The sequence below is a fragment of the Oryx dammah genome, unplaced genomic scaffold (genome assembly GCF_014754425.2).
Source record: "Oryx dammah isolate SB20612 unplaced genomic scaffold, SCBI_Odam_1.1 HiC_scaffold_20, whole genome shotgun sequence".
Taxonomy (NCBI): domain Eukaryota; kingdom Metazoa; phylum Chordata; class Mammalia; order Artiodactyla; family Bovidae; genus Oryx; species Oryx dammah.
The window spans coordinates 15370153-15384674 of record NW_024070204.1 but is presented as its reverse complement, the minus strand read 5'-3'; the positions used below and the strand labels follow the sequence as shown (position 1 = coordinate 15384674).

Below are 14522 nucleotides of genomic sequence, written 5' to 3'. Positions count from 1 at the left end.
GTTTGTTCCCAAATATTCCTGTAAAAAGAATTCCATTCCTTAGCCCTAAAATTTTCTTTTTTGCTGTTTGGGGATAAAGTTGTGCAACTTGTACCATTTGTTGTTGCATAGGAAAGACTTCTGGTAGTTCAAGGGGCTCTCCTTAAAAATTCTTGAACAAGATTGTGAATCTTATTAATCCTTTGAAATATTTACAAATTTAGTCAGCCAGTATGCTTTAACACACTGAATGCAGGAGCCTGCTTCCATTCCTTACTTCCTTAGGGTTTCTACCTTGATGTTACTTGATCAGTGAGGGTGTCTTTAAACACAACGTAAAGTAACCCCTCTGGGTGCTTAATCCCTTTACCCTCATTTATGCCTGGATAGATATTCATCACCATCTGCACAGTGTTATATTTACTTGTCCATTTCTACTTTTCCCTTCCCCTTATTAGAACATACACCTCACTCCCAATGCTTAGAACACATCAGTAAATATGTGTTTGAATGTATGGATTTTCTTTGTTAATTTATCAGACACTTATCAATGTACCAGGCATCACTGTAAAATCTTTGCAAATGTTAACCCATCTTTGAATGGATGGTTCTCTCTGCCTTTCCTTCACATATACATTTTCTCTGCTTTACCCACTGTTCTTTGAAATAATCACTGTTTTGAACAGCTGCAGCCCTGTTTTGGCATGATATTTCTTTTCTGTACATAGCCTCTTACTTATGTAACTGTTATGGTCTATCCTGATTCTTTCTCTCTGATGTTAGGAGATGGAATAGCACTCATTCTCTTGATTGTCTCACTCCCAGGATGGCCACGTGTCCGCATCTGGTAATGCGTGTACCTGAAAACATACGAGGAAATCACATGTGCTAAGGTTGGGACTCAGTTTTTCAGTGGTAGCCATTTTTTCAGAGACCACGTGGCCAGCTCTGAGCTGCTCACCTGGACTGTACATTGTCTTACTGTTCCCAGGGTGTGAAAAAAGGCAACAGAATGTTAATGTGACGTAAATACTTAGTCATTATGGATATCATTTTTAAGTGTCAGCTGTAGGGTGTGTGTGTGTGTGTGTATTCAGTCGTGTCCGATTCTTGGTGACCCCCATTGACTATTGACCTCCAGCCTCCTCTGTCCATGGAGTGCGTTGCCATTTCCTCCTTCAGGGAATCTTCCTGACCCAGGGATTGAACCTGTGTCTCCTGCACTGGCAGATGGATTCTTTACTGCTGAGCTACCTGTGAAGCCCAAGATGGCCAGTCCTGTTAGCCTAAATGCATTTGACTTTCTTGTATGGTGTTAATGAATTAAAATGAAGGTCTGATATACTGTGTTTCTACACTCTTGAACTTCTTGGTATTTTCCTTTAATACCTGGTCATCTTGGCCATGGCATAGCCCCCTTCCATGCCCTCAGTGGCCCCAGACCTGTCCTACCCCGTGGGGGGTACTTACTTGGTGGGGTGGCCACCGCCCTGTGAGGTGGGGCCACTGGGGCCAGCACTTTTCCTGGCAGGTGTCTGGGCCTGGGAAACAGCTGGGAAAGTGGCTGGACCTTAGAAGAGATGGCTGGGGTCTGCCCTGGCCTCGAGAGTCTCTCAGGACTGGTTCTGACCGACCCTTGTGGTTTATGTGGCAGAAATGCCACCACTGAAGTTTTCATTTTTCTCTGGAAAATAAAAGAAACATGCCACTTTTCTCCATGGTTTATGGAAACCATTGGGTTGGTACTTCTGCTTTTCTTACTGTGTCATTCCCTTTTGCAATAACATGCTGTTTGTTTCCATATAGGCAACTGGTTGTTGTGAAGTTGTTTAGGGTCCAAGTCTGTGACCCCATGAGCTGCAACTCGGCAGGCTTCCCTGTCCCTCACTATCTCCTGGAGTTTGCTCAAAGACGTGTCCATTTAGTCAGGGATGCCATCCAGCCATCTCATCCTCTGCTGCCGTCTTCTCCTTTTGCCTTCAGTCTTTCTCAGCATCAGGGTCCTTTCCAGTGAGTTAGCTCTTTGCATCAGTGGCCAAAGTATTGGATCTTGAGCATTAATCCTTCCAATGAATATTCAGACAACTGGTTGATACTGAAAATTAGAATTCCCCAATCTGCCGGTACTGTTCAGGAAAGTTACTTTGTATGTGTGTGCGCATGTGAGCTTGTGTAGATCACATTTTTTGTGTTGTTTACATTTTGCTTTTACATCTTGGTATTTTTATTTGAGGGACAAACATAAAAATATCAGTGAAAAGAATCAATTCAGTCGCTCGGTGTGTCAGACTCTTTGTGACCCCCATGGGCAGTAGTCTGGCAGGCTTCCCTGTCCATCACCAACTCCCGGAGCTTATTCAAGCTCATGGCCATCAAGTCAGTGATGCCATCCAACCATCTCATCCTCTGTCGTCCCCTTCTCCTCCTTACCTCAATCTTTCCTAGCATCAGGGTCTTTTCCAGTGAGTCAGTTCTTCGTATCAGGTGGCCAAAATATTGGAGTTTCGGCTTCAGCATCAGTCCTTCCAACGAATATTCAGGACTGATTTCCTTTACAATTGACTGGTTTGATCTTCTTGAGTCCAAAGGGCTCTTAAGAGTCTTCAACACCACAGTTCAAAAGCATCAGTTCTTCGGTGCTCAGCTTTCTTTATAGTCCATCTCTCACATCCATACACGACTACTGGAAAAACCATAGCCTTGACTACATGGACCTTTGTTGACAAAGTAATGTCTCTGCTTTTTAATATGCTGTCTAGGTTGGTCATAACTTTTCATCCAAGGAGTAAGCGTCTTTTAATTTCATGGCTGCAGTCCCCATCTGCAGTGATTTTGGAGTTCAAAAAAATAAAGTGTCTATTTTCATTGTTTCCCCATCTATTTGCCATGAAGTGATGTGACTGGATGCCATGATCTTAGTTTTCTGAATGTTGAGTTTTCAGCCAGCTTTTTCACTCTCCTCTTTCACTTTCATCAAGAGGGTCTTTAGTTCCTTTTCTCTTCCTGCCATAAGGGTATCGTTATATGTGAATCTGAGGTTATTGATATTTCTCCCAGCAGTCTTGATTCCAGCTTGTGCTTCATCCAGCCTGGCACTTCGCATGATATACTCTGCATCTAAGTTAAATAAGCAGGATGAGAATATACAGTCTTGGTGTACTCCTTTTCCTATTGGGAACCAGTCTGTTGTTCCATGTCCAGATCTAACTGTGGCTTCTTGACCTGCATACAGATTTCTCAGGAGGCAGGTAAGGTGGTCTGGTATTCCCATCTCTTTAGGAATTTTCCACAGTTTGTTATGATCCACACAGTCAATAAAACATAAGTAGATGTTTTTCTGGAACTTTCTTGCTTTTTCTATGATCTAGTAGATGTTGGCAGTTTGATCTCTGGTTCCTCTGCCTTTTCTAAATCCAGCTTGAACATGTGGAAGTTAATAGTTCACATACTGTTGAAGCCTGACTTGGAGAATTTTGCGTATTACTTTGCTAGCATGTGAGATGAGTGCAATTGTGCAGTAGTTTGAACATTCTTTGGCATTGCCTTTCTTTTGGATTGGAATGAAAACTGACCTTTTCCAGTCCTGCAGCCACTGCTGAGTTTTCCAAATTTGCTGGCATATTGAGTGCAGCACTTTCACAGCATCATCTTTCAGGATTTGAAATAGCTCAACTGGAATTCCATCACCTCCACTAGCTTTGTTCGTAGTGATGCTTTTTAAGGCCCACTTGACTTCACATTCCAGGATGTTTGATTCTAGGTGAGTGATCACACCCTTGTTTTTATCTGGGTTGAAAAGATCTTTTTTGTTTAGTTCTTCTGTGTATTCTTGTCACCTCTTCTTACTATCTTCTGCTTCTGTTAGGTCAATACCATTTTTGTCTTTATTGTGCCCATTTGTGCATGAAATGTTCCCTTGGTGTATCTCATATTCTTGAAGAGATCTCTAGACTTCCCCAATTCTATTGTTTTCCTCTGTTTCTTTGCATTTATCACTGAGGAAAGCTTTCTTATCTCTCCTTGCTGTTCTTTGGAACTCTGCGTTCAAATGGGTATATCTTTGCTTTTTTCCATGCTTTTTCCTCTTCTTCTTTTCTCAGATATTTGTAAGGCCTCCTTAGACAACCATTTTGCCTTTTTGCATTTCTTTTTCTTGGGGGTGGTCTTGATCCCTGCCTCCTTTACAATGTCAGGAACCTCTGTCCATAGTTCTTCAGGCACTCTGTCTATCAGATCTAATCCTTTGAATCTATTCATCACTTCCAGTGTATAATCATAATGGATTTGACTTACGTCATACCTGAATGGTCTAGTGGTTTTCCCTACTTTCAGTCTGAATTTAGCAATAAGGAGTTCATGGTCTGAGCCACAGTCGGCTCCCAGTCTTGTGTTTGCTGACTGTATAGAACTTCTCCATCTTCTGCTACAAAGAGTATAGTCAATCTGATTTCAATATTGACCATCTGCTGATGTCCATGTGTAGAGTCTTCTCTTGTGTTGTTGGAAGAGGGTGTTTGCTATGACCAATGTGTTCCCTTGGCAAAATTCTATTATCCTTTGCCCTGCTTCATTCTGTACTCAAGGCCAAATTTGCCTGTTACTCCAGGTATTTCTTGGCTTCCTACTTTTGCATTCCAGGCCCCTATAATGAAAAGGACATTTTTTTTTTTTGGTGTTAGTTCTAGAAGGTCTGGTAGGTCTTCATAGAACTGTTCAACTTCAGCTTCTTCAGCATTTCTGGTCCGGGCATAGACTTGGGATTACTGTCATATTGAATGGTTTGCCTTGGAAACAGAGATCATTTTGTCATTTTTGAGTTTGCATCCAAGTACTGCATTTCAGACTCTCTTGTTGACCATGATGGCTACTCCATTTCTTCTAAGGGATTCTTGCCCACAGTAGTAGATATAATGGTCATTTGAGTTAAACTCACCCATTCCAGTCCATTTAGTTCACTGATTCCTAAAATGTTGATGTTCACTTGCCATCTCCTGTTTGACCACTTCTAATTTACCTTGATCCATGGACCTGACCTTCCAGATTCCTATGCAGTACTGTTCTTTACAGCATTGCACTTCTCTTCCATCACCAGTCACATCCACAACTGGGTATTGTGTTTGCTTTGGCTTCATCTCTTCATTCCTTCTGGAGTTATTTCTCCACTCATCTCTAGTAGCATATTGGGCACCAACCGACCTGGGGAGTTCATCTTTGTGTCCTGTCTTTTTGCCTTTTCATACTGTTCATGGGGTTCTCAAGGCATAGTAGTGAAGTGGTTTGCCATTCCCTCCTCCAGGGGACCATGTTTTGTCAGAACTGTCCACCATGACCCGTCTGTCTTGGGTTGGCCCTACACGGCATGGCTCATAGTTTTATTGAGTTAGAGAAGTCTGTGGTCCATGTGATCAGTTTGATGAGTTGTCTGTGATTATTCACTGTATATAAAAGGATACAGTGAATGAATAGGGAGTAGACTCCATCACACTGAATGATTGTTTTATGTTCCGGAATTTGTAAATCTGGTCAAACTGGTCAGCGTATGAAGCTGAATGGGTGCAGTTAATACTCTATCCAATCAATGGTGATGAAAGAACCCTGTGTGGATTTTAGAAGTCCACGCATGTTCTATAATCAGTCTTGCAGTGTCCGGGTTGTCTCCGGTACACAATACAATGGGCTTCCCTGGTGGCTCAGTGGTGAAGAACCCACCTGCCGTTGCAGGAGATGTGAGTTCGATCCCTGTGTTTGGAAAGTCCCCTGGAGAAGGACATGGCAACTCACTCAGTATTCTTGCCCAGAAAATCCCATGGACAGAGGAGCCTGGTGGGCTGTAGTCATGAGGTTGCAAAAGAGTCAGACATGACTTACTAAATAGACAACAGCACATAAGCAGCACCCACCACTGGTCTTGGAGTTTAAAGCAAGACAGGGCTTCCCTGATAGCCCAGTTGGTAAAGAATCTGCCTGCAATGCAGGAGACCTCAGTTCGATCCCTGGGTCAGGAAGATTCCCCTGGAGAAGGGAAAGGCTACCCAGTCCTGTATTCTGGCCTGGAGAATTCCACGGACTGTATAGTCCATGGGGTTGCAGAGTTGGACACCACTGAGCGACTTTCACTTTCAGGCTGTCAAGCAAGCAAACCAATTGTAATTTATTTAACTTTTTTTTTTTGCCTGCTCCCCGTTACATGAAGGATCTTAGTTCCCCAACCAGGGATTGACCCTGTGCCCCCTGCAGTGGAAACGTGGTGTCTAAACCACTGAACAGCCAGGGGAGTCCCAAATCAGTTGTATTTTAAACCTGAGAGGATTTGTTTTCCTAAAGATCACAGGAATGCTATGTATATATCTCAGTTGAGAAGGGAGAATATTTTTCAGACTTTCCTGAGAAGCTGTGTTTCAGTCTCTGAACAAATGTAGACTGTGTGGTGAATTTTGTGACAACACTTAAATTGAAGAGCTTTGCTTCGAACTATATCCCATGGTCCCTTGAATATATTATACGGAGAAATCAAATTACTTTCTGAAAGATTGGTCAGCCAGCTTCTTAACTGTTACTGCTTTGCATCAGTGGGAGAAAAGTGAACTGAAAATGTTATCATTTCTGTGATTTCCATAGGAGGGTTAGTACTTGAACCAATGTCTTTTAGGAACATCAAATGTCAATTGTTCAAATAATTTGCTACCTTTAAGAATAGGTGAGGTTCCCCAGGTGGCGCTAGTGGCCAAGAACCCTCCTGCCAGTGCAGGAGACAAAAGAGACGTGGGTTCCATCCCTGGGTTGGGAAGATTCCCTGGAGGAGGAAATGGCAACCCACTCTAGTATTCTTGCCTGGAGAATCCCACTGACAGAGGAGTCTGGTGGGCGACAGTCCTTAGGGTCCAAGAGTCAGTCACGACTGAAGCGACCTGGCACAAAAATAGGTAGGTGGCATGAAGGAAATTAAAGTGTTCTCTGCAGTCTGATTTTTGCCGGTATTGTACTGAGATTGTATTGTAAGTTGGGAAATGGTCAGTGGAAACTGTTCATTGCCCATAATTAAGCTGTGAATTCGTTCCCCCTCATCAGGTATTCACGTACAAGCAGAGCACAATTACACACCAGAAGGTGATGCCTATGCACGCCATGGATGAGGAGGGCGTGGATGACATGGCCACCCTGACAGAGCTCCACGGGGGTGCCATCATGCACAACTTGTACCAGCGCTACAAGAGAGACCAAATCTATGTAAGTTCTGCTCTCAGTCCCTTAAAAATCCTTCCAGTCTTCTCCTTCCTCTTGCTGCGTCACATGGCATACAGGATCTCAGTTTCTGGACCAGGGATCAAATCCACGCCCCCTGCAGTGAAAGTATAGCATCTTACCCACTGAACCACCAGGGAAGTTTCCAAACTCCTCCAGTTTGAGTCTGTTTATTTTTGTTTTCAGAGAGTATTTCCTTTTTGAAAACCTCCCGTTCTTCTAAGTAAAAGCTATATTTCTAGGTTTTTTTTCTTTTGCCAAATTAGAGATGTGGGTCCATAAATCATGTTCTCGTGTTGATTGCCTGGACTTTGTTAGCAGGGATGGCTTTGTAGCGAAGGATAATTTGACCTCTTTCTTCTCCTGAGTGCATTCTGTTCCTGAGTGTTCTGTTCCATAAAGAAGTCACGCAGAGTGGTTTGACTTCCTCAGTTAAGGGCTGAGGAGAAATGTGGCTTTACAAACAAGCAGACCTAAGCTCAAGCTTTTTTTTTTTTTCTTCTCATTTTCTTGATTTTTTTTTTCTCCTTTTATGGATTTTCACTTTTTTTTTTTTCTTCTGGCTCCGAGGCCCATCCATGGAGAAATTTCTTTTTTTATATATAATTTTTAAAAGTTACATTCCATTTACAATTATCACAATATTAGCAATATTCTCCATCTTATGCAGTCCATCCTTGCATCTGTCTTGGACCTTCCTCTCCTCCACCCCTATGTTGCACCCCTCCCCTCGTCCCTGGTAACCTCTAGTTTGCTCTCTCTCTCTGTGTCTGCTTCTTTTAGGTTACCCTCACTAGTTAATTGTAGTTTTTAGATTCCACATGTAAGTGATGTCACAAAGTATTTGTCTGACTTACTTCACTTAGCATAATGCTCTGCAAGTCCATTCATGTTCTGCAAATGGCAAAATTTCATTCTTTTTATGGCTGAGTAATATTCCATTTTGTATATGTATGTATTCTGCTAACTGCTAAGTCGCTTCTGTCGTATCCGACTCTGTGTGACCCCAGAGACAGCAGCCCACCAGGCTCCCCCATCCCTGGGATTCTCCAGGCAAGAACACTGGAGTGGGTTACCGTTTCCTTCTCTAATGCAGGAAAGTGAAAAGTGAAAGTGAAGTCGCTCAGTTGTGTCTGACTCTTAGCGACCCCATGGACTGCAGCCTACTAGGCTCCTCCATCCATGGGGTTTTCCAGGCAAGAGTACTAGCGTGGGGTGCCATTGCCTCCTCCGATATGTATGTATGTGTGTGTGTAAATATCACATCCTCTTTATCCGTTCATCTCTTGGTGGACACAGGTTCCTTCCATGTCTTAGCAATTGTAAGTAATGCTGCTGTGAACTTTGGGGTGCATGCATCTTTTCGAGCTAGTGTTTTTTTTTTTTTCCCCCAGATACATATCCAGGAGTGGAATTCCTAGGTCATGTGGTAGCTCTGTTTTTAGTTTTTTGAGAAAACTGCATACTGTTTTCCATAGTGGCTGCACTGATGTACATTCCTACCAGCATGTAGGACAGTTCCATCTAAGGGACATTTGGGTTCAAGGGAACCCATTTCACTTTGGGATTGCTCTTTTGATTGGAGACACGTCCTGGTATGAAAAGCAGTCATGCACATTTCTTCTCAACTTTTATGAACTCTGTGTCTATATTATAAAAGTAATACTTAAAAATCACTTATGTAGTCATCCCTTTCTGACATTAAAGTATAAATTGCATCATCTGTCAAGAATGATTTGCAGAGTTTCTCCTTTCCACCTGCCTTTGTTAGCAGGTCTTTACTGGGCAACTGCTGATAGCTGTTTATTTTTCTTGTCAAGTTCAAATGCATGCAGTTTTTCAAAAACCCAAATTTTAATATTGTAAAAACCCTTCATCTTTCAGTAGTTTTTATTCTTTAGGAGTTAACGCTCAGTTTTGGCGGTATGCCTGTGATTATGATGAATAATAATATCAGCCTTTCCAATAACTAGGCTTCTCTCATAGCCCAGCTGGTAAAGAATTGCCTGCAGTGCAGGAGACCCCGGTTTGATTCATAGGTCCAGAAGATCCACTAGAGAAGGGATAGGCTACCCACTCCAGTATTCTTTTTTTTTTTAATTATTTTTTTCCCACTCCAGTATTCTTGGGCTTCCTTGTGGTTCAGCTGGTAAAGAGTCTGCCTGCAATGCAGAAGACCTGGGTTCGATCCTTGGGTTGAGAAGATCCTCTAGAGAAGGGAAAGGCTACCCACTCCTGTATTCTGGCCTGGAGAATTCCACGGACTGTATAGTCCATGGGGTCACCTAGTCGGACTTAGCAACTTTCACTTTTCACTTTCCAGTAGCTAGCAGGTGCTAACTGAAACTCAAGATCCTCTCAGTATTCTGGTTGCTCTAGTTTATCCATCCTTAGACCAGGAGAGGAGAATTGGGAAAGAGGAAAAAATTAGTTATTTGTTAATGCAAAATTTTCCTCAGCTTCAAGAAAAGAAGGTGTTTATTTGCCTTCATTTAATCATGGGAAGGTGGCATTTTTGCCAGATTGACCTAATGCTTGGCAAATGTCTTGAGACATTCCTTGTATGGAGAAATGGAGTCGCCTTCTAGTCCTCTGACTAACCTTGCTTACACTCAGTCTTTAGAGACCTCATTTTCCAAATGTTCTGCAGAAAAGGTCATCTTTATACGTGTTTCTATAAAAGTGGCTGTGTATCCTAGCTTGTGCGTGTGCCTGTTGAGCAAACGTGGGTTTTCTCCTGTTCCCATCTCAAAACAGCTTCCTTCCCACCTACACAGGTGTCCAGGGACCCATGTGCCATGCCTGTGCTTTCAGCATTAAGGCTTTGACACTGCTGTGTAACTGTTTACACAGCAGTTTCCTTGCTCAGTTTGTCAAGGACTGATTTTGTCTCTCTTGAGCCAAGGGCAGAGTCAGGCACCAGGCAGTTGCGCCATATGTTTGTAAAACAAATGCCTTTCATATTAGAAGCAACGTAGTTGATGGTAAAAGTGAAGCTGGATTTAAAATTTCTTTATTGGTACCCATCTCTTATAAATGAATATTTCAGAATTCATATCCTTCTGCCTTTAGATGTAAGTTTTTGTTATACATTTAATAGTCATGAAAAAGTCAATTAGGGGGAGAACTGCTGAAGAAGGTTAAAGGACAGAGCCTTTTAAAGCTCCCCTCCACCATGATGATGTTGTAAACCTGAATAAACCATATGAATAGGATCTTGATTTTTTTTTCCTGGAATGAAGATCTTTTCTTTCCTCTTTGAGGGAAAAACACAGGATTTTTTTACATCCAATTTACAGCTCAGGTCAGTTATTTATACCCTATATGCCTTCCTTTTAGAACCTAGGTAATTGTACTATTATATAGAAAGCAGCCATCTTGATGTCCATTACTGAAGCTGTTTTCACTGGATGCTGGTACTTGTCAGATGCTACCGCAAGGAGACAAAACCACCACCTATCAGAATAGAACAGCTTTCCACCTTTATCTCAGCCCTAAAGTGATGCTTGTCCATGTTTTAAAAGAGGGAAAAATGGCTTGATTTGTAACAGGTGCTGTGTTAGTTTTCTTTTGCTGGCATAACAAATTACCATAGCTATGAATTTTTTTTTTTTTTTTTTTTGCAGTTTAGTTAGGTTCTTCTGAAGGGGTCTTACCAGACTAAACTCCAGGTGTGGGCATGCTAGGCTTCTTTCTGGAGCCTCTAGGGAAGAATTTGTTTCTTGTTCTTTCCCAGTGTTGGCAGAGGTCAATTCCTTGCGGATGTAGGACTGAGGTCCTCATTTTCTTGCTGGCTGGCTGCTGATTCGCAGATGGTAGAGGCCTCCTTCCTTCTCGTTCAAAGACAGCAACCCTGGACCTAGTCCTTTACATGCTTCATCTCTTCCTCCTTTCATCTGATCTCTGACCAGAGCCAAGAGAGGTTCTCAGGTTTTAAAATTCATGTAATTAGATAGGGCTCACCTGGGTTAATTCCCAGTCTCAGAGCTTACAACCTTAATCATATCTTGAGTCTCTTATGTGGCAACATTGCTTAAGTCACAGGTTCTGGGAATTAGGTGAACATCTTGGTGGGGCTCGGTTGTGTCTGACTCTTTTCGACCCCATGAGCTGTACAGTCCATGGAAATCTCCAGGTCAGAATACTGGAGTGGGTAGCCTTTTCCTTCTCTAGGGGATCTTCCCAAGGGCTTCCCAGGTGGCACTAGTGGTAAAGAACCTGCCTGCCAGTGCACGAGATGTAAGAGATTTGGTTCAATCCCTGGGTTGGGAAGATCCCCTGGAGGAGGAAATGGCAACCCACTCCAGTATTCTTGCCTGGAAAATCCTATGGACAGAGGAGCCTGGCGGGCTACAGTCCACGGGGTCACAGAGAGTCAGACTCGACTGAGTGATTAACACTACTACTGCCACTTGGTGGGGCACGGAGCGGTGCATTACTCTGCCCACCACAGGTGCCCTCCTTCGAGTCCTGTCACTGAGAAGGAACCTGTGTGTGTCTCCCCCACCACTCTGGATCATTTGTTGGCTTTCTGTTTGGGGCAACACAGTTTGCTGGTAAACAGACCCATCTCCAGGTAGAGGGGTCTGTTGTTTGTGCTAAGAAAGACCATTAACTTCTCTTCTCCTTGAGGGATACTCTTAGTGACTGAGAACGTTATAAGACTTCAATAAAGTATTTCTTCTAGCTTTTAGCATCCTCCATTCAGATGTGGGTGGACTTCCCAGGTGGCTCAGTGATAAAGAATTCCTTCTGCCAGTTCAGGAGAGGCAAGAGACGTGGGTTTGATCCGACTGGATTGAGAAGATCCCCTGGAGAAGGAAATGGCAACTCACTGCAGTATTCTTACCTGGAGAATCCTGTGGACAGAGAAGCCTGGCAAGCTTGGGGTCCTTGGGGTCCATGGGGTCCTTGATAGTTCATGGGGTCACAAAAGAGTTGGACATGACTTAGTGATTAAATAACAATTCAGATGTGGGTAGAGAGCTATGAAGGCATAGAGCACTCAGTAGACAAAGTTGAGTCCACTTTTCTCTACTGACCTCCCTTTGGACTCTATATTAACCATTTAAGTTTTTTGTGTCAGTTTAAAAACTTTTCAAGGTCAGGTGTCGTCTGATAGTATCCTTATTTCTTCAGGGATCTGAACATTCTAAGCTTTCAGGCTTTTGTGTGGTTTTCTTCCCAGGCAGCCCGCCATTGCAGGAGACATAAGAGACACGGGTTTGGTCCTTGGGTCGGGAAAATCCTCAGAGGAGGGCATGGCAACCCACTCCAGTATTTTTGCCTGGAGAATCCCCTGGACAGAGGAGTCTGGCTGGTTATGGTCCATAGGATCACAAAGAGCCAGAAACTACTAATGCGACTTAGCACGCACTAACATGAATGGTTTTCTGACCCTTTAAGACTGTTCTGTGAAGATCTAGACTCCTGCCCCAAACCCTTGCCTCCTGCCCCAAACCCTTGCCTCCTGCCCTAGTACAGGATTCCCTTCCTAGGACTTCAGGTTCTCTCACTTAATGCTCCACCTAGTCAGCTTTCCCATCCTCTGGCGACTTCCCAGATAAGAACTCTGCTTATCACAGCAGCTCCAGATCTGTGGCCCTGCCCCAGACTTTCACCCCAAACCTCTTGTCTCTGGGTTTCCTGGCAGCTTGGAGAGGGTCCCCTGAGTCCCACCCCGGGAAGAAGTGTCTCTTCCCACCACTGATGAGGCCTGATGCGGACAAGTCCCCACACCTGTAAGTCCCTAAAGACTCGGAGAGGAGGGGCGTGTGTTGTACAGAGTGATAAGAGGTTGGAGGTGGGGAGGGAACAAATTGGTTGGTGAGGAGGAGAGCTGGCTTCTCTTAGACAAGGGGTGGCAGCAATGATACTACAAAGGAGGGCTGAGAGTTTTGATTCGAAGAAAAGGCTCGAGAGATGCTTTTTTTGAAGGTGGAGAGATGAGAGTGTATTTGGTGTGATGGCTTTGCTAAACTGGGAGAAAGTTCCTTTGTTTATGGAATCTGATGTTTGGGGAGCATCTAATAGTTAGTGGAATGTGTAGGCAGGGGTCAGGACACCTTTAAAAGCAGTGGTTCTGGACCAGATGCATGGGTTTTAGGGGACTTTTGGCAATACCTGGAGGCATTTCCAGTTGCCATAGCGAGGGCAGAGGATGCTGCTAGTATCTGTTAATAGTTGGTAGAGGCCAGGGATCTACTAAACATGCTCAGGTGTAGAGGACAGCTCCCCCTACAAAGAGTTATCTGGCCTAAGATGTCAGTCATGCTGAGATACCCTGCCTTACTTAAAGCTAGGCAGCAGTGTTTGGGCTTGGTGGTAAAGAGACTATATTGTCCTTGCTAAAGGCTTTTGAAGAGGCTGCTGCTGCTAAGTCGCTTCAGTTGTGTCTGACTCTGTGTGACCCCATAGACAGCAGCCCACCAGGTTCCCCCGTCCCTGGGATTCTCCAGGCAAGAACACTGGAGTGGGTTGCCATTTCCTTCTCCAATGCATGAAAGTGAAAAGTGAAAGGGAAGTCGCTCAGTTGTGTCCGACTCTTAGCAACCCCGTGGACTGCAGCCCAGCAGGCTCCTCCGTCCATGGGATTTTCCAGGCAAGAGTACTGGAGTGGGGTGCCATTGCCTTCTCCGTTTGAAGAGGCAGTTTCCCTGGAAAAAGTTTAGAAGGGTTGATATGGAAGTGATGTGATACAGTCTACAGAGGGTAGGTTGGGTGGGAGAGTGTTGCAGTATCTTAAAGGGGGTAGATATGAGGGTTTTGGACCACAACCTGATATAAAAGAGCTGACTCACTGGAAAAGACTTTGATGCTGGGAAAGATTGAAGATGGGAGGAGAAGGGGACGGCAGAGGATGAGATGGTCGGATGGCATCACCGAGTGAATGGACATGATTTTGAGAAAGCCACAGGAGATAGTGAAGGATAGGGAAGCTTGTCGTGCTACAGTCTATGGGGGTCACAGAGTTGGACACGACTGAGCGACTGAACAGGTGCAGCAGAGATGGGAGTGAGCAAGAGAAAATTGCATGTGATACCCAAGGGGGAGGGGGGGAGGGAGGCAGGGCTGGCTGTAATGATGTCCTGATGTCCCTAAGAACAGTTCTGACAGTTCCTCCAGGAGAGGAGAGTGGGAGAGACGAGCTGGGTTTTGGATGCCTGTTGCATCGTATTCTCTGGAGCCTGGATCATTTCACATTCTGTACCCAGCATCTAAGCACCCATTGGACAAAAACATATGAGGTCTCTGTTGCACTGACCGTCAGCTCTGTGTCCAGAGTGAAGGGATGGCCCGGC

The 14522-nt window shown here is 44.0% G+C and overlaps 1 protein-coding gene across 1 annotated transcript in view; it reads left to right on the top strand.

Moving 5' to 3' along the window:
* MYO10 (myosin X) overlaps positions 1–14522 on the top strand; it is a 256528-nt gene that overhangs the window by 105053 nt on the left and 136953 nt on the right. Inside the window, exon 3 of the mRNA XM_040262479.1 lies at positions 7048–7206. Coding sequence (XP_040118413.1) covers positions 7048–7206 — 159 coding nt within the window. The remainder of the gene's footprint in view (positions 1–7047; positions 7207–14522) is intronic.